This window comes from Maniola jurtina, chromosome 19, assembly GCF_905333055.1.
Source record: "Maniola jurtina chromosome 19, ilManJurt1.1, whole genome shotgun sequence".
Taxonomy (NCBI): Eukaryota; Metazoa; Arthropoda; class Insecta; order Lepidoptera; family Nymphalidae; genus Maniola; species Maniola jurtina.
In genome coordinates, this window is record NC_060047.1 from 4,612,441 (window position 1) to 4,632,686 (window position 20,246).

General features: G+C 36.0%; 3 protein-coding genes across 14 annotated transcripts; 1 reads left to right on the forward strand and 2 right to left on the reverse strand.

The window, feature by feature from the left end:
• Nucleotides 1–3,879: 3,879 nt before the first annotated feature.
• On the reverse strand, nucleotides 3,880–7,705 carry LOC123875234 (zinc finger protein 239-like). 3 transcript variants are annotated; one of them, XM_045920963.1, is made up of 3 exons: nucleotides 7,195–7,705; nucleotides 4,914–5,217; nucleotides 3,880–4,829 (listed from the first exon to the last, which is right to left on the reverse strand). In XM_045920963.1, the coding sequence occupies exons 1-3, from the start codon at nucleotides 7,417–7,419 to the stop codon at nucleotides 4,204–4,206; spliced, it is 1,155 nt and encodes a 384-aa protein (XP_045776919.1). In that variant the 5' UTR covers nucleotides 7,420–7,705; the 3' UTR covers nucleotides 3,880–4,203. The 3 variants fall into 3 exon arrangements, with proteins under 3 accessions (XP_045776919.1, XP_045776918.1, XP_045776917.1); XM_045920962.1 differs by having other exon boundaries at nucleotides 3,880–5,214; XM_045920961.1 differs by having other exon boundaries at nucleotides 3,880–5,217.
• A 191-nt stretch (nucleotides 7,706–7,896) lies between these two features.
• LOC123875227 (zinc finger protein 271-like) lies at nucleotides 7,897–15,187 on the forward strand. 8 transcript variants are annotated; one of them, XM_045920943.1, is made up of 5 exons: nucleotides 7,897–8,500; nucleotides 8,655–8,768; nucleotides 10,041–10,679; nucleotides 11,045–11,096; nucleotides 11,840–15,187. In XM_045920943.1, the coding sequence occupies exons 3-5, from the start codon at nucleotides 10,260–10,262 to the stop codon at nucleotides 14,737–14,739; spliced, it is 3,372 nt and encodes a 1,123-aa protein (XP_045776899.1). In that variant the 5' UTR covers nucleotides 7,897–8,500; nucleotides 8,655–8,768; nucleotides 10,041–10,259; the 3' UTR covers nucleotides 14,740–15,187. The 8 variants fall into 8 exon arrangements, with proteins under 8 accessions (XP_045776899.1, XP_045776898.1, XP_045776906.1 ...); XM_045920942.1 differs by having other exon boundaries at nucleotides 7,897–8,768; XM_045920950.1 differs by having other exon boundaries at nucleotides 7,897–8,768; nucleotides 10,041–10,676.
• Nucleotides 15,182–19,744, reverse strand: LOC123875229 (kelch-like protein 40b). Of its 3 annotated transcripts, XM_045920954.1 has the most exons (6): nucleotides 19,492–19,744; nucleotides 17,671–18,692; nucleotides 16,390–16,739; nucleotides 15,708–15,948; nucleotides 15,498–15,540; nucleotides 15,182–15,443 (listed from the first exon to the last, which is right to left on the reverse strand). In XM_045920954.1, the coding sequence occupies exons 1-6, from the start codon at nucleotides 19,627–19,629 to the stop codon at nucleotides 15,402–15,404; spliced, it is 1,836 nt and encodes a 611-aa protein (XP_045776910.1). In that variant the 5' UTR covers nucleotides 19,630–19,744; the 3' UTR covers nucleotides 15,182–15,401. The 3 variants fall into 3 exon arrangements, with proteins under 3 accessions (XP_045776910.1, XP_045776909.1, XP_045776911.1); XM_045920953.1 differs by having other exon boundaries at nucleotides 15,182–15,540; XM_045920955.1 differs by having other exon boundaries at nucleotides 15,400–15,639.
• Between the last annotated feature and the right edge of the window lie 502 nt (nucleotides 19,745–20,246).

Below are 20,246 nucleotides of genomic sequence, written 5' to 3' on the forward strand. Positions count from 1 at the left end.
GACAAGGATCTTTTGGCTTAGCACTTGAATGAATGACATTGACAGGGGGGCGTAGTTGTAGAACAAAGGCTGCCAGTATTTAAAATCTCCTCAATTTTAGGGAATATGTTGAAGATGTCAATATTGAAAATCGAGTAAGTTTTATCTAATTTTCCACATAGGGAAACAAGTGTAAATTAAAAATTGATAACACCCCCGACAAGTGAAGGTTACAGTAACTAGAAAAGAGCTGAAAACTTTCAAAGGGCTAAACCGATTTTCTTGGATTTATAGCTAAGAACACTCTCGATCAAGTCACCTTTCAAACAAAAAAAAACTAAATTAAAATCGGTTCATTACTTTAGGAGCTACGATGCCACAGACAGATACACAGATACACACGTCAAACTTATAACACCCCTCTTTTTGGGTCGGGGGTTAAAAATAATGAAACAATTGATATGCCACCTATCATGTTTACTCGCTCAAATGCTATACTTACAGCTAGGGCTTAGCTATAAGATGCAGACCACAGATTTAAGACTAGAGATTTGTTCAGTACGCGTAGCCTTGTCACCGTCCTCCTCGGAAGACCGCTTCGCGCAATCTAATCCATACTAATATTATAAATGCGAAAGTGTGTCTGTCTGTCTGTCTGCTACGTTTTCACGGCCCAACCGCTGAACCGATTTGAATGAAATTTGGTACAGACATGGGATACATCCCGGGAAAGAACATAGGCTACTTTTTATCCCGGAAAATCAAAGAGTTCCCACGGGTTTTTAAAAAACCGAAATCCACGCGGGCGAACTGCCGTCCTAACGAAGACAGCAATAACTAGGTTTCGACTACTTTCGAGATATTCGCGGTTATGATTAGCTACTTACAAATCGTAATATTACATATTGCAGTTTTGATAACCAACAGAACCGAAACTACTGAAGATACAAAAAAGACGTCTAAGGCGAAAATATAGAGCTCATTTTCCTGATTACGGATATGGTCTTAAGTCAATTTGCCCAAAAACTCGACTTATTGCACTCTTTGTTAGGACGGCAGCGAAGCCGCGGGCATCCTCTAGTTATCTATATATTTATTATTTTCTATGAGTTACACTTAAGGTGAACACACACTTATCCGAGTGTCGGACGAAACGAATTTAAGAATTCTGTATATGAAATATTCTTCCGATTCGGACGATTTCATATACAGAAGATTTAGAAGATATTCTAAAATTCGTTTCGTTCGACTCTTTCGGCTCGGATAAGTGTGCGTTCCCTTTATAGTGCGTTGTTGCCTGACTTTAATTTATTGTTGATGTTCAAACTAGTTCGCTTCGCTGAGTCGGCATAAACATCGATTTAATAGATAGTAGATACGTCCATGGGCATAAAGCGACAACTGCGCCCTCATTCAAGTGCCAAAAGAGCACCAAAAAGCATCAAAAGCAGTGTAAAGCCAGACGAGAGAAAAAAAAAAAGTACACGACAAAATTCAAAAATCTAAAACATAGACCAAGAATAAAAAAAGCTATCAATGCAATGCAATGGCCAAAACTAACCAATCATCATGGGTAACATTGTAAATGTGTCTAACATTATAAGTCAACAGCGGACGGACTAAATGGATCCTAGATTTAAGACAAACATAATCGCATCACACTTATATAGTATATCCGATTGCTCTTTAGAAAATGTACAGAATTCTTAGGAAATGTGTATAAGGTCGTCAGACCAGCGGGTCTGCCCTAACGACCATCGGTTCTGCGACAGACATGGCCTGCTCACTGCCATTTCAGCTTGAGCTAGCTAGGACGGGCCTGCCCGCGAAATTCAAATTTAATTTGGTTTTTCGCAATTTGTAAACTAATACGACAACTAGGCTTATGGTATTTTAATTGCGACAATGGCAGTATCATCATCACAAGTTTATATAAAAATCTTTACTTGAAAGAGTCCAGTTTAAGAAATTAATTCTAGTATCGACTGATTTGTGAAAATAGTCTATACTAGAATTAATTTCTTATTCAGTTAGGCGCCAGTTTTCATAAAATAAAAGATGCTAACATGTAAAATGAGGTATATTATCATATCAATCTTACAAGTATTTTATTTTAATTTAATTTAATAATAATACTTACTTAATTTATTTATTCTTCGAATATACAAAAAACTATAAGTTCCATTAGTAGTAATTAGTACATGATTATGAACAATCTTAAAAGTATCATATCAATCTTACAAGTCTAGCAAGTAAGCATCTATTCGGTGGAAGCGGTGATACCGAGCCTATCTGGGGGGTCCTGAGTTTTAACCTGGGCACCTCAAACTTTATATAGTTTTGTGTGTTAGCAATTAAACTTTAAATTGTCACTGGCTTTAATCCTGAAGGAAAACATCGTAACCTGCATGCCTGAAAGTTATCTATGTTTATTTTTGAGAAAACATTAATTATGGTTCGTTTTGGTATTATGTAGGTAGTAATATAGTTGCAAAGTCCATCTAATTTTACAGTTTCCGGTGTACCTACAGTACAAATATTTATTATCAAATGTAATTTTACTTATAATCAAATTTTTTTATTTTGCTAGAATATGGTAGAAGCATATTATTTATATGGGTCTTAAAAAACCTGCCAAGTGCGACTCGGACCAAGGGATTCCGTACTCTGGTATTTTTTCGACATTTTGCACAATAAATCAAAAACTATTATGCATATGCATAAAAATAAATAAAAACCTGTTTTAGAATGTACAAGTAAAGCTCTTTCATATGGTACCCCACTTGGCATACCTAGTTATTTTTATGCATAATAATTTTTGATTTAAAAAAAAAATTATCCGAGTACGGAACCCTCGGTGCGCGAGTCTGACTCGCACTTGGCCGGATTTTTTAAATTTTTTTCTAACAAGACCACCCACCACGTTCGTTTTGGCGTGCTTCAGGCTGTATGGTTTATAAGTTAATTTTTTCATTGTTTCCTCGCAAGTGGGAGTAAAATACTATACATATTGGCCAAAATAACAATCACCAACCTCGTTTAGCTTAAAAGGACATGCTTGGCGCCTCGTCCTTTTAAAATCATTTGAAAAGTCCAATCTTCCAATATTACTCGGCCAGTAATCACTTTATTTCAGGACTGTAATGTACTATTGCCAGTGTTTTTTAGATTAAATCTCTCGATAAACCTCTAGGCGATGTGACTGTGAGTCATGGCCTGTGTCCCTGCACCAGTTTAATTTGAGAATGATCAAATGAATTTATGTGCATTAGACATGACCACAATTCATGCAACTAGGTTCATCATCATCCATCATTATCAACTCATCGCCGGCTCACTACAGAGCACGGGTCTCCTCTCAGAGTGAGAAGGTTTTTTGGCCATAGTCTACCACCCTGTCCGAATGCAGATTGGCAGACTTCACAAACCTTTTAGATAAGACTAGACTAGATTATTAATTACTTATTTATTAATTGCAAAATTGAGAATATTATAGAGAGCTCACAGGCATGCAGGTTTCCTCGTGATGTTTTCTTTCACCGTTAAAGCAAGTGATATTTAATTACTTAAAACACACATAACTCTGAAAAGTTAGAGGTGCGTGCCAGGGATCAAACCCCCAACCTCAAATTAAGCAGCACTATGCTATCACAGCAACTGGGTTACATTATAATATTTCAGTAATACTAGCTTTTCTGAGTGATGCTTACACAGTATTTGAGGGAATGAGATTTATCACCAGTGTGAGTCCTCATTTATTTATTTATTTAATTAGAACGGACTTTTTATTAAGTCCAATTACACTAATTAAATTAAGTTACACAATAAAAATAAATTTGTCAAAGTAATTAGTATTTGTAAGTTACACAATAAAGTCAATAATCAAATATGTCAACTACAAATTTTCACAAAAGTGCAGGATCTAACCTATGAGGTCAGCCTATTTGTCAGCAAATATGTCACAGCGAGGGGACTCCTTCAGCAGCGCGTTCAGCGTTGCCAAAGTGCGCGGTATGGGAGACCTGGCGCTCGCTACCGTGCGACTAAACGGACTCACGAAAAACTTGCGGCGGCGGCGGAGGTAGCTGTAATCAGTGGGTGCATAAACGGAGCAGAGCTTGTTGTGCAGCTCAGAGCAGTCAATCACACCCCTAAGAATCAAATTGTACCAATTTGGTCGCACTCATATGAACCTAAAGACCAATTGTGGTTAAATATTTATAGTCAGTTATGTGTTTTCTCGCTAGTGTGAGTCCTCATGTGTACCTTAAGAGCACTTGTGGTGGAACATTTATAATCACAATGCTTACAATTATGAGGCTTCTCTCCAGTGTGAATCCTCATGTGTACCTTGAGAGCACTTGTGGTTGAACCTCTGTAGTCACACTGCTCACAATTATGAGGTTTCTCTCCAGTATGAGTTGTCATGTGTACCTTAAGAGCACTTGTAGTTGAACATTTATAGTCACATTGCTTACATTTATGAGGTTTCTCTCCAGTATGAGTCATCATGTGTACCTTAAGAGCAGTCGAGGTTGAACCTCTATAGTCACAATGTTCACAATTATGAGGCTTCTCTCCTGTGTGAGTCCTCATGTGTACCTTAAGAGCACTTGTGGTCGTACCTTTATAGTCACAATGTTCACAATTATGAGGTTTCTCTCCAGTATGAATCCTCATGTGTACCGTAAGAGCACTTGCAGTCGCACCTTTATAGTCACAATATCCACAGGAATAAGGTTTTTCACCAGTGTGAGTCCTCATGTGGTATTTTAGATTAACTTTTGTTGAGCCTTTATAGTCACAATGATCACAATTATGAGGTTTCTCTCCGGGGTGTATCCTCATGTGTAACTTAAGAACACTTGTGGTTGTACATTTATAGTCACAATATTTGCAGGAATAAGAATTTTCAGCAGTGTGAGTCTTCATATGCAACATTAATGTATATTTTCGGGCACATTTGTAACTACAAACTTTGCAAGAATGTAGTTTAGTACTCCTATGTCTTGAACGTAAGTGTTGTATCAAGTGATCTTTATACTTAGTAGAGTATTGACAATGGCTACATTCAAATTTGTTTTTGAGAAGTGATTTCAAATTTATTTTGGTGGTTTTTGAACATTTGGATTTCTTCCTTCTACCTTGTGGAGTGCTACTGTTTGAGTGAGTAACAGTCTGTGTATCATTGAATAGTTGGCTGTTGTCCAAACTAACTTCAAACTGGAAAGGGTCCTGCTGAAAACAAACAAATTACTAATTATTGATATTACACATACTGATCATTAACATCACCAATCGACAGACATCCACAGCTGGACATAGGTCTCTTATAATGACTTGCATATGCTATAGCCTTGCGCCGCCGCCATCCAGCAGTTTCCTGCCACCTGTTTGATATCATCTATCCACCTAGTGCAGGAGTCTGCCAACACTTTTTTTTTTTTTTTAATTTACAGACTAGCGCTTGGCTGCAATCAGACCTGCTAGCAAGTGATGATGCAGACTCAGATGGAGTGCTCTTTTCAGTGCAATTTCACCATTTTAGCACTAATATATATAAAAGGAAAAGGTGGCTGACTGACAGACTAACTGACTGATCTACAGACTCACAGCTAAAACTACTGGACGGATTTAGCTGAAGTTTGCTATGCAAATAGCTATTATGAAATAGACATTCGCTAAGAAAGGATTTTTGAAAATTCAACCCCTAAGGTGGCAAATTAGAGAGTTGAAATTTGAGAAGTCCACGTGGACAAAGTAGCGAGCATAGGCTAGTATTTTTATAATCTTATTATTTTGTTATACTCATTGCCAAGCCACATTTTGAAGTCTGATAGGTTTTCCAAAATAAGCTTTAGCTTTGGGTCAAACTGTGCATAATGTGTAAATTTTGAGAAAGGACTTGCCATATTTGCTTTTGGAGTCATGTCAAAAGTACAGTTTACTTTTTAATTCAATTTGTTTTTATGGCATGCAGCTGCACCAAATGAGTGTAATTTACTTTACATTTCACTTTTAGATTACGGACTAAAATTGTACTTTTGACATGATAGTTGACACGTAGAGCAGATATGGCAAGTTATCCTTTCTCAAAATTAATGCACTAGGTAGGTATATGTTTCATTTCATCATATAGAATTTGAAAAAATCATATTTCTAAAATGGCTGCCCTGAGGACCAAGGTCCTTGTATTATGTACCTACTAGCTGATGCACGTGACGTTTGTATGGATTTAGGTTTTAAAAAAATTTGTGGAAACTCTTTGATTTTCTAGGATATAAAATAACATGCCACTCTTCAGGTCTTTAAATATTTCCATGTAAAAAATCAAATCAATCCATTGCTCTGTTGTGACGTGATGTAAGAACAAACCATTAAACCAACAAATGAAAACACTTTTGCATTTATAACATGGATACCTAGAAATTTTGCCCATTGTTCTTCAATTACTTAAATCGTACATAACTTTGAAATGTTAGAGGTGCATACTTGGGTTTAAACTCCAAACCTCCCGAGTGGGAAGCCTGTCATTAACCACTAGGCTATTACTGCTCATATCTATACTAATAAATAAAATTGGAGTGTCTGTCTGTAATATCGAAATAACTACCGCATATTAAGGTCACATGGTTATTTGAACGATACTATAACTGAATCACACGTTTTTAAAATTTTTGTCTGTCTGTCTGTCTGTTTGAAAAGGCTAATCTTCGGAACGGCTGAACCGATTTTGACGGGATTTTCACAGACAAGTAGAGAATTGACCAGGGAGTAACATAGGCTACTTTTTTAACCGACTTTCAAAAAGGGAGTTGTGTTTTTCTACCTATGTACACCGAAATCTCCGTGATTTCTGAACCGATTTGCGTCATTTCTTTTTTAATCGACAGAGGAACTTTGCGACATTGTTTCATAAAAAATTTGGATTCCAACTCTTTAATCCTGATGCTGCAGGGGATCTGACCAATCCACGCGGGCGAAGCTGCGGGCATCAGCTAGTTAATAAATAAAAATAAAAGGTGACCGACTGAATGACTGGTCTATCAAGTATCATGCACAGCTCAAATTACTGGATGGATCAGCCTGAAATTTGGCATGCACATAGCTATTAAGATGTAAACATAAAAAACCAAATAGGTGGTATGAAATTTGTGTAATCCACGCGGACAAAGTCGCGGGCATGAACTAGTTAAACAAGGAAAGAAAACTCACTTCAACTTGTGCTCTTCTATCTTCAGATGACTTATGCGCTTTTTGCAAATCAGCAGTTTCTGTTTCCATGTTGATTTGTTGGTCTAATTCTGGAGTGTCTGAGTATAGACTACTATTGGATATCTCCTCTTTGGGTATGATAAGGTCCTTGTCATCATCATGACCAATCTCAAGTTCTATGAAATAATCGGTATCACTTAAAGATCCGCTGGCTTGTTGCTCCATCTTGAAGCGTTCCTTTTTATAGTCGCACTTGGTTTGACTGTGGGAGTTCTGTAAGATAAAATTGTTATTGATCCCATGGGATTTTCACGTAGAACGTTTATGACTTGCTTAGTTGTAGAACATGACACAGTTCACAATATCAATAAATTGATTGCAGCTATTCAGGTGGATATCTTGGTTTTTAATTTTTATTACTATGTAAAAAGTAGGTACTCTGTGATTACTGGGTCTCTGATTTTTTTTTCGTGTTTATTTTTTTCATCGATCGCTCAATGCTCAAAGAGAATATACTCACTACGTTTTCATTCTCATCCACTTTTTTTTAACTTTCTTTACGGCTCTGGGTTCTACCACAAAGTAAAGAAGATTTGCCCCACTAGATCTAGTGATCTTGTCTTACATCGTGTGCTTCGATCATCTCATCTGTCAGTGTCAACTGTCACAAAAAGTCACCTTCATGGAGGTTAGAGACTTAGAGAGAAGGAGAACGATCGCTACGCGCTAAAGCATTAGCGCGCCTGTCCCTGAAAATTGGTAGAATTTAGAGCCGCGCTGTCGTCGGTAAGGAGTATCTGTGAAGTTAGCTGTTTATGAGTACAAGTAGATGAAGTTAGTTGCATAATGTATAAATTTTCTTCGCGGCATCGATGAGAAAATAATCGTGCTCCGTAATTTATTAATTTTTGACGAAAAGAAACATTAAAAAATGGTGAAATATTGTATTGTGCGTGGATGTACAAGTGGTTTAGCATCTGATCGGAAAAATAGAGTGAAAAACAATTTACGTCAATCATCATTATTTAAAGTACCAAAGGTAATATCTTTATAGTAGCACATTGAAATATTGAATGTGTAAAATTATTATTTGCTTAATTAATCATGGTTTTTTTAAAATATTATATACACGTATATTAAACGTTGATATATCATTTCAAATTAGCGCACAACAGCCCGCTTTTATTGAGACAACTTAGCGATCGCAGCGCCTCACTTATTTTGTCCGTATTTCGGGGACACTATTTTCTACAGCGATCGTTCTCCTTCTCTCTAACCTCCATGGTCACCTTTCACGGTTTTGACGGTTTTGACTTTTGATTTGAATGATTGTTGAACCATGGACCTATAGTTGTTGAACAGTTGAACTAACAAATAACAATTTTGAATTTTCTCAATTTACCAACCGACCGTGGCTAATATTATAAAAAAATCGCTCTGTCGACTATTAATAAAAAAAGAGATTTCACGTTATTGTGTTAAAAAAAATTCAATTTAGCGACCGATCGTAGCCGATTTATCAAGACATATTTTAACTTAGCTGGAATGGTTAATCTCACCGACCAGAAAAAAAGGTACCTAAATCTATTTTCACTTTTGGGTCTTTAAGTCAGTCTAAGTACATCATAGAGACAACCTTGAGACCTTCTGGAGATAACCTACATAATTATGCAAAAAAAAAAAAAATGTCAATAATATATCTCGTCTCAGCGATTTAAGATGTACCTAGGTATATAAACTCAATTTCTCCTTTTATACTAATGTAATACTTACTGGCTTTTGCCTTTGACTTTGATGTGTAGTTCAAGACGTGTCTACATAAATCATTCAATGAAAGAATTTTTGAAATTGGATGATTCCCTATACTTACCAGGTTCGAAATTACCTTCTACATCCACAAACTTACCCTCTCTACGATAGTTATTAGTGTAGGTGTAGATAATCTTGCGACTGTCTGCTTGGATTTAGTTTTTTCAAAAATCCTGTTGCATTTGGAATTCCTCAAAAGTCAAAACCCTATCTTAGTCACAGTAGGTATCTACTTTGATAAAATATGAAATGATCTTATGACTTTATGTTACAGAGACAACCAATGTGCACAATATCAAGGTTGTAGCCCTACCTGTTTGAATTATTAAATGTTATTGACTTCTTGTTTTGCGTACAAGAAGTCCAATCTAAATATTAGGTTATGATATCATTTATGGGGGATAATGTGGCTATATCTATCAGTGAAATAAAATTCAGAATCAGATCATTTGTTCTGGAGATTATCCCCTACATGGCTGAACTTAGGAATTCTATCTTTTTTGTAATATTTGTGTTATTAAATAAAAACATTTGTCCTGACTGACAGACTGATCTATCAAACCTAAACTATTGGAGTTTAAACCATTAAATTTTAAGTACCTAGGTTTCTTTTATAATGCTACCTGCATGATGTTCTAAGCACAGATTTTTGGAAATTCAATCCCTATGGGTCCATTAAGGATTATAGTCCATTGTTAAATAGAGGATGAAAGTTTGTATGCATACCTCAAACACCAATTTTTGCCTGTAGCAATGAAAATTGGTGTATAAAATTAAAAATAAAAGTTAAGAACTAAGACATATGTGTTTCAGGGTTTTTAGAAATTCTACCCTCAATGAGGTTAAATAGCGAATGAAAAGTATGAAAGTATCATTTTTTAAGATTGCAAAATTTACGAAAGTTGGCAAAAATTAAGAGGTTGTTTCAGGATTTTTGGAAATTCCACTTGAGTGAAGGCGGTTCGGGTCAGCTAGTAGAATATAATAACATGAAAAATTAATGTGAGTTAATAGTGATAATTTTATTGTTATTTCAGCTTAAATCTGAGTACATACTTGCTGGTCTGAAGAGAATCCCACAACAAACTCAGCCAATGTTTGACAAGGCACTGAAGTATTATTGCGGACCACAAAACCTCAGTACAAAGAGGCATAAATAAGAAAAGAAGAACACTGAGATGGAGCAACAAACCAACTCTCTACTTGATACCAACTTATAAACACCTAAGGAAAACCTGCTGGATGACTTAACTGCTATGCCAAGAGAAGACCTCACTATGTCAAAAGAAGACTTAACTATGCCAAAAGAAGACTTAACCATGGCAAAAGAAGACTTAACTGTAGCACAAGAAGACTTAACTATGCCAAAAGAAGACTTGACTATGCCAAAAGAAGACTTAACTACAGCACAAGAAGACTTAACTAAGTCAAAAGAAGACTTAACTATGCCAAAAGAAGACTTAACTATGCCAAAAGAAGACTTTACAGAAACTGCCTCATTTGTTGAAGTGGCAGATTTAGATGAACTTATGCTTAAGATGATAAAGACAGAAACGACTTTAAATAAAGATGTTTACAAACTAGGAACAGTTAAAGAAGAAAATGATGAACCATCTACTCCAAAAGATTCATCTTCACCCATGGTAGAGTCTACAGATCATGAGCCAGACAATGATGTGAGTTAAACCTACTTTTTTAAATCTTTTAACACCCGACCCAAAAAGAGGGGTGTTATAAATTTGACGTGTGTGTCTGTGTATCTGTCTGTGGCATCGTAGCTCCTAAACTAATGAACCGATTTTAATTTAGTTTTTTTGTTTGAAAGGTGGCTTGGTCGAGAGTGTAGCTATAATCCAAGAAAATCGGTTCAGCCGTTTGAAAGTTATCAGCTCTTTTCTAGTTACCGTCCTTCACTTGTTGGGGGTGTTAAATTTTTTTAATTTACACTTGCTACTATATTAATAGTTCCGAAAGTTTTCAATGAAATTCCATATACATGCACAAAACGTTTTGCAGCTCCTGAATTGTATTTCGTTTCCAGTGGGAGCCCTATGATGCTGTAGGAAGCTCTGCAGAATGTGCTCAAACTCTTGGTAAGTGTGAAGGATATCGACAAATCCAGCAAGAATTTTAATATACTACATAATTAATTATGCTATTAGGTAGTTAAGTTACCGCCAAACTAAAAAAGGCAAACTTTTAAAAAAACCTACAGTATAAGTTTTAATTTTTATGTTCATTAGTTTACAGTAAATTGGTTTGAAGCACATAAATTAATAATAATTATTTAATACTTTTTAATGCTTTTGAAGACTGTTCACTTTTTCTGTACCTACCTCAAAAGGAAAAAAGAAACTCTTATTGGATCACTTTCTCTGTCTGTTGTATCTGTCAAAGAAACTATAGCGTACTTCCTGTTGACCTAGAATCATAAAATTTGGCAGGTAGGTAGGTCTTATAGCACAAGTAAAAGAAAAAATCTGAAAACCATGAATTTGTGGTTACATCAGAAAAAAAGTTAAAATGTGTTCACAAAAAAATAATAATTAGTTTATCACATAATTATAGTCCATTCTTAACTTGCAGTGTTCTACATTTTTAAGTACTTAGGTTTATATGAATATCCTATATGTTTGTATGGAGAAGTGCGTAAGAAGGGCACCCTTAAATACCAAGATTGTATGGTTTGGACTCTAGATGAGTTTAGACAAAGTAGTAATAGTGGGTTTATAAAACTCGGCCAGTGACTCGTATTTTAATAACCCCTATCATGCAACCGTCTCTTAAACTACTATGACTCATCAGCAGTGTCTATAATTACATATTTTCTTTTCAGATGAACCTTTGAAAAAACGGGAGACCTCCCGTCACGGTCAAGCAGTTAAGTCGCGGTCTCTAGTTCTACACAAGAGGACTCACACTGGTGAAAAGACGCTTTCTTGCGAAATTTGTAAAAACAAATATACTAATAAATATAATTTAGCGAGACATATCAAAACCAAGCATAATACTGCTAGGAAACACACACACTTAGGTCACACTTGCAGTATTTGTGATAAAAGTTTTAACGCGAAATCATTATTAGTCCAACATATGAAGACTCACACTGGTGAGAAACCGTTCACTTGTGATTTGTGTGGTGCTAAATTTGTATGTAAAAGTAATGTGGCTATACACATGAGGACGCACACTGGTGAACGTCCTTACCCTTGCCAGTATTGTGACTACAAGTTTAGTGGCTCAAGCGCTTTAAAGTCCCACATGAGAATTCATACTAAAGAAAAACCGTACTCCTGCAGTCATTGTGACTACAGCTGTACTACAAGTGGTGGTTTACAATCTCATATCAAGAAACACACGGGTGAAAGGCCTCACTCATGTAAGCACTGTCCAGGGAAATATAAAACGGCGTCAGATTTAAAGCAACACATGAGGACTCACACTGGTGAACGACCTTACTCTTGCGGCCTGTGTCATACTAAATTTTCAATAATGGGAAATTTAAAAGTTCACGTGAGGACTCACACAGGTGAGAAGCCGTATGCTTGCGAGCGATGTGAAAAAAGATTTTCAATCAAAAAGAATTTACTCGACCACATGGTCATACACAGTGATGTAATGGCGTTTTCGTGTGAGCTTTGTAAATTCAAATTTAAGAACAAAAGACGCTTAAAATGTCACATCACTAGCGTTCACACTGAGGAGAAACGGTTCTCCTGCGAAGTTTGTCAAAAAATGTTTTCATATAAAAGTTCTTTGAAGAACCATCTGTTGACTCACACTAGAGAGCGAGACCTAAGTCAGGTTAAGTCGACTCGGGTACTAAATTTCAATACCGATACCAATATCATACGTTTCGATTGCGACCTTTGTCCTTATAAAACCGTAAAAAAACGTACGTTATTGTCTCATATGCGGACTCACACTGGTGAAAAGCCTTTTTCCTGCGATATTTGTCCGTTTACAACTGCACATAAAGAGCGGTTATTAACACACATTATGGTCCACACTGGCGAGAAGCCGTTCCCTTGTAAATATTGTAAGCTTAAATTTAGGTCAAAAAGTGCTTTGAATTCTCACACTAAGTATCACTTTGAGGAAAAACCCAAACCTTATTCTTGTAATATTTGTCACAAGAAGTTTACAGGTAAAGCGCATTTAAATAAACATATGAAGACTCACACTGGTGAGAAAGCCTTTTCCTGTGATATTTGTCCGTTTACAACTGCATATAAAGGCCGCTTATTTACACACATTATGGTTCACACTGGCGAGAAACCGTTCCCTTGCGAGTATTGTGAGTTTAAATTTAGAACAAAAAACGCTTTAAAATGTCACATGAGAAAACACACTGGGGAGGAACCCTACAATTGCAAAACTTGTCAAGCAAAATTTACACAAATTGAGGCTTTAAAGTTGCACCGTAAGACTCACATTGGCGAAAAGCGCTTTTCTTGTATGTTTTGCGAATTTAAATGTAAAACCAGCAGTGCTTTAAAACAACACGTTAGAACTCACACTGGAGAAAAACCGTTTTGTTGCGCTTTTTGTTCATTTAAAACCGCGCATAAAGAACGCTTAGTGACTCACATTATGACTCACACTGGAGAGAAACCGTTCTGGTGCAAGCTTTGTGAATTTAAGTGTATAACCAAATACGGATTAAACTCTCATTTGAAGACTCACACTGGTGACAAATCTTTCTGCTGCAAGCTTTGCCACTTAAAATGTAAGACCAAACAAACATTAATATCTCACCTTAAGTCTCACCCTGGAGAAAAACCTTTCCCTTGCAATCTTTGCCCTTATAAATTTAGTAGCAAACACGATTTAACGTCTCATATGAGGACTCACACTGGGGAAAGGCCGTATTGTTGTAACGTTTGTAGTAGAAAATTTGCATCTAAAAACAGTTTATCTGACCACATGACGGCCCACACTGGTGAAAAACCCTATTCATGTAAACTTTGTCAATTTACAACTGGTCGTCGATGGCAATTAATAAAACACATGAAGACTCACACTGGTGAAAAACCTCTTTCTTGCGATATATGTCAAGATGTATTTCTACTACGATCCAGATTGACTAAGCATATGAGGAGTCACACTGACGAGAAACCTTTTTCTTGCTTTATATGTCAACGTGCTTTTCCAGAACAATCCAGTTTGACTCAGCATATGAGGACTCACACTGGCGAGAGACCCGTGTCTTGTAATCACTGTGATCGTAAATGCTCAACCAGAAAAGGACTAGCATCTCATTTGAAGACTCACACTGGTGAAAAACCATATTCCTGTGATGTTTGTCCATTTAAAACCGCACATAGCGGTCGCTTAGCGACGCACAAGAGGATTCACACGGGCGAGAAACCTTACTCGTGTGAGTATTGTGGGTTCAAAATGAGGACCACGGGCGTTTTAAGGCAACACCTGAGGACTCACACTGGTGAGAAACCCTATTACTGCACCGTTTGTAACACAACATTCGCACAAGCCGGTGGTTTGAGATCTCATATGAGGACACACACTTTGGAAAAACCTTTTTGTTGTGATATTTGTCAATTCAGAACTGCGCATAAAGATCGTTTAGTGACGCACATCATGATTCACACTGGTCAGAAGCCTTTCCCTTGCCAGCATTGTGAATTAAAATTTAGGACCAAATACGCTTTGAAACTTCACACTAGGACCCACAATGCACGCTTAGTACGAACTCGGAAGTCTCGAAAACGTTGATAGATATCGAGTAGCGAAACAACATAATGTCAGATTAAAATGAACCTTAACACTACTTTCTAGGTTCCAGCAAGCCTAGCAGAAACTTCAAAATAAATATACGTTTGTAACATAACATTCGCACAAGCCGTTGGTATAAGCTCTCATTATAAAGATACACTATTTGAAGAAACCTTTTTGTTGTGATATTTGTCAATTCAGAACTGCACGTAAAGAGCGTTTAGTGACGTACATCATGTTCACATTGGTCAAAAGCCTTTCTCTTGCCAGGTGAACTAGAAATTTAAAAAAAACTCTGTTATGACAGTACCTATGGTTATACGATCTGATACTATGACCTGACGTAGCAGATATCGTCCAGTTACAGTTTTGTTATAAGTATAAGTATAGATTATATGTATTGATTTTTGTAAATGAATGTCGAAATAAATGTACAACTGAATATCAATGGCTTATTTTGATAAACCCTTTATTTTTTTTTAAATTGCAATACAATTTATACAGGTTAAGGTAAAACATTGCACCTTCTTCGCTTATAATCTACTATTTGCACAAGTATATTCATATTTTTACAATTACACTAGTGTGTTTAACGACTTTAAAAGGCCACTTATGAGAGGTATTTAATTGAACTACAAAAAGTACATCAAATGTTTATTATGTCACATTCCACTTCTTCTTTTCTTGTTTAATGGCTTTTTGTACAGCCGGACTTCCTTTATTCCTTCTTTCTTTCTGAGCTGGTTTCCGAACTTAAATTGCTGGACTTGCACAATGTCATATAAGCTCCCATGTTCCATACTAAAGTTAATGGTTTGAAGGGTTTGACATGTGATACAGACTTGCTGAATTGATTAGTTGGCAACAATTTCCTCTTGACAAGGACAGGTCAAGGAAGCTCTGTTGGAACATTGTTAAGAAACCTAAGCAGCAATCTTTTAACATTAATTACATATAGGTAACTGTACTATGTACTGCAATGTTCCATGAGATATTGACTATGATATTGTGGAAGCTCTTTAAACAATGGGGGCATCGTCAAAACCAAAGAACAAGAGCCAATTGGATTAATCTTTTTGTTTTCAGTTTGTGTGAAAATAACTCTTGGCTTCTCTCCTTCAGCCTCTTCTTTGTACTCTATAACTGTGTGAAGATATTTTGTGCTTTCATATGCGTGTATTTTTTGAGTGAATACAGTAAGGCAATCACCTGAAACCAAAAATACATCTTTTTAGTCCTATTACCATTAGAACATTTAGCTCATTACTTGGGTGCCATGAGCGACACTGGTGCAACATTGAGCGACAATCAAAAAAAGAATACCTACTTATAACATTTGACTTTGCATAAGTGTTCATTGTTTAAAAGGTTGTGTGTTTCAGAATCTGGTTATTTATAGTTGTCAAATATACCTACCTACTTACTGCAATTTAAGTTTTTTTCCTGAATTAATTTGGTTTTATAGCAAATGAGAGAAAAGTACTGTATAAGTCTCGGCCGAAATAGCAATTAACGATATTGTTTAGTTTAAAAGGACTAATTCAGAAGTAGGTAGTTAAAATACTTGGTTTCGCCTCGTCCTTCCAATATTCCTCTTGCTTAATTTCCGGCATGGACTAGTACTGACTGTATATACCAACAAACTCTTACCTGAATTGCACATAGCAGCTGATGGATGACAGAAGGATGTTATATTTGTTAAACAATTATCTATGCCAGGTCTAAACCTGTATAGCATGTTTGAATAGCTCTGTGCAAAGTAAATATAGTTGCCATAAGACACCATAACGGTAATTTTCATTTCAGAATCCACAACCAGCTCCCAATAATCTTTATTATTATCATGAGTTTCATAACAGTATATGTTTTGGTGTCCTGCCATGTACACTTTGTTATTATGTGTACAAACTGCTGGACTTTTTATGGCGTCAGGTAAGTTTGCTATCCTTCTACAGCTTCTTTTTTTTAAATCAAACACAACAGCAGTGTTTAATACTACCCTGAAAAAAAAAATAAGTATCTACATTTCTATGTTTCTTTAAGTAGGTAATAGCCTATTACCTACTTAAAGAGACATGTACTATACCTATTACTAATAGATACACATTAGAAATCCAAACAACTAATAAAATATAATATGTCTCCTTAAAACAAAAATACTGTGTCATGCTCTTCACTAGTGTAGTCAAGTGTGTAGGTAATCTCTAGACCCAATGATCCAATTCTGAAAATTCTTTCACTGATAGATACGGTACCTACCTACATTGTTATATGTGATAATATAATTATTGATAGCCCAAGTGTTACAGGCTATCAATTACATCACACGGTCAAAGCTCCTATATATTTTAAAGTGGTCAAAAGTTATCAAAGATTTTTACAACAAATTGTTTTCTACATTCTGAAATAGGTAGTCGTTTTTAGAGTTCTGCAAAAGAAAAAACGGAACCCTTATAGGATCAGTTTGTTGTCTGTCTGTCTGTCCGTCCGACGTGTCTGTCAAGAAAACCCATAGGGTAGGTATTTCCCGTTGACCTAGAATCATGAAACTCGGCAGTTAGGTGCGTCTTATAGCACAAGTAAAGTAATCCGAACACCGTAAATTTGTGGTTACAACTTACAACATGTAAAAAAAATTAAATGTGTTTAAATCAAAGTAAGATAAAGCTATACCAAGTGGGGTGTCATATGATAGAGCTTTACCTGTATATTCTAAACCAGATTTTTTTTAATCCATAATAGTTTTTGATAGAACGTGCAAAATGTCAGAAAAAATATCGGAGCACGGAACACTCAGTGCGAGAGTCTGATTCGCACTTGGCCGGTTTTATTATGTTCACGTGTCTGAATATTAAGCCAGTTACAAATATTCAGCATTTAAGAAATAACAAAAAAAAATTATATAATAGGTCCTATTTGGAAAATACTGACTTGAGCTGAGTTACACCACCAACAATGTACAGAAGATCTCCCACAACAGTGACTCCTGCATGTCTCCTTGGTGGCAACTGTACACCAAACTGTCTCCATGTCTTCTTTAAAGTGTCATATACCTTAACATCCTTCATAAAAATTCCTGTCCCTCTTCCATGTACACCGCAAACAACTACCAGTTTAGTCAGACCCCATGCAGCAAAATTACAACCCCAAAGGTTTTTATCTAGAGGGTCCAAGTACTTTTCAAAACCTTTATCCTTTTCAAAAGTGTACAAAGAATATGGCAAAGTATCTGGTCTAAAACCTTTCAAAGGCCATAGTGGCACAATGGGTACATACTTCATAAGGCGGGTTCTACTATGTTTCACTATATTCATTAATTCAGTCCAAACCCTTTCAGAGAACTTATCTGGTAATTCTGTTTTGTGCTTACACAAACTCAATTCTGATATCTCTACATTTTTACTATGTAACTCTAATAGACAATCAATAATTTCTAAGACCAAACTGTCTGAAAAGTGGCTAATATAATCACTCAAAAATTCTCTCATATCCATCAGGTTTTTATTTGTGACTCTTGTCATGTCTAAACAAGCAAGAATCAGTAAAGTATGTTCCAATTTATGCTTCTCAAAAAGCCACTTGAAACCTAATTTAAAAACCTGCATTTCATTTCGTGAATCTAAGTAAGGATGGCTCAAATACCATACTAATTTGTGGATCGTAGGAATATACTCAGGCTTCATAGAATTGAATGCAAAAAGACCATAAGCAGCTGAATATTGTTCTAATTGTGAATAACATGCATTCTCAGCCATTGCCATTGTCTCCAGCCAGTTAGACTCGCTCAACTGAATTTCGAAAACATACTGAATCTCCTTGATAAGTTCAGGAATTTGCAGATAATCAGCTGCTGTTGCAACTTTAATATTTATTGAAAGAGGGTATTCATACAATACTTTGATTCCCATTTTCATGTATTTAAGTATAATACTCATTACATTAGCATCTAGCATCTGAAATATTTAAAAATATATTTTCCCAACGAATGTTGAATGAATGACGGCAAAACATTTTATATGAAGCTATTCACACTTGTCTGAAACCGATTTTGTGTCAAAATGTTCTGTCACTGGAACATCTGATTAAAATCCGAACCCGACAGCCGACAAGTGGGAACGGGCTGTTACTAACAATATTTCCATAAAAGAACCTTACTATGTACTATACCCTAATCATAATACAGTAGAATCTCACTAATCCTGCACTTCAATAGGCCGATACATCCAATAATCCGGCACCTATGAGCACTTACTATATGGACTACAAGTGGCACAAACATCAAGGATTATTTTAAAACTATATAATAATAATTAGTTAGTTGTGAGATACCTATGTTACAATTACTTACTTAAGTATGAAAAAAAATGTGTAGAACATGAACACAAATACATTTACTTATGAAGTGCTTTACTTTATTTATTATTAATTTTTCTATACTATCCAATAATCCGAACCATTCCAATAATCCGGCACCCTGTGGTTTTTAATAGTGCCTGGTTAGTGAGATTTTACTGTAATATTATAATATACTTATTGTGTAAATTTGGATATTAATTGTTATTTCTTCACCTCAAAGGTCACCGTGACTATAATAATAAGTACATATAGACCGATTTCGCTGGAATTTGGAATGGAGATCATGTGTACCTAAATTAACACTTATTATTATAGGTCTATGCACATATGATACATTTTATCGATGAAATAACGGATTAGCAAGTTTATTCTAGTTAAAAATAAAAGATAGCTTACATCTATTTTTATTTCCTGTTTTTCATTCTCTGCAAAATTTCCACTAAACATAGCGCGGAAATAATCGCTATATTCACACAAATGATCTTTGTTCGCTTTAAGTATCTTGTTACCAATTCGCAAAGAAACCTCTTCCATTTTCAATTACGATCGTTCACGTTAGGTAGTTTCCTATCCACTTTGGTTTGCTTTGGTTTACATTTAAAATAAAATAAAGTTTATGTACAACGGTATTTATTTTAAACTATGTTTTTTTTTCTCTCGTCTGGCTTTACAAAGATTAGCCAATGTCAAGTTTGTAGATTTACAAGGTAGGGAAACTATATTATAAGTATGGACTTGGACTTCGTCTGTGTTGGTGAGCTGGCGAGTGGCGGGTGTGCTCTGCCTTTTTGGAGTGTTTTTTTGGTTTGTTAAAACTGACTGGATAGCGCTCTAAGGGGGTGCCGTGCGTGTGTCGGCGGGCGCTGACACAGACGGGGTCCATACTTGTATAGTTTCCCTAACTTGTTACAAATAATTACAAACTTTAAATTGGCTAATCTTTGTAATAAAGCCAGACGAGAGAAAAAAAAAAGTATGGACTTCGTCTGTGCCGGCGCTTGCTGACATACGTGCGGCGCCCCTTTAGAGCGCTTCCCAGTCAGTACTAGGCTCCAGCATGGTTCCAGCACCAAAAAAAACCAGTGAAACACAAAACCGGCCACTTTTAACAAAAAAAAAAACACTCCAAAAAGACACCGCACGCGCGCCAG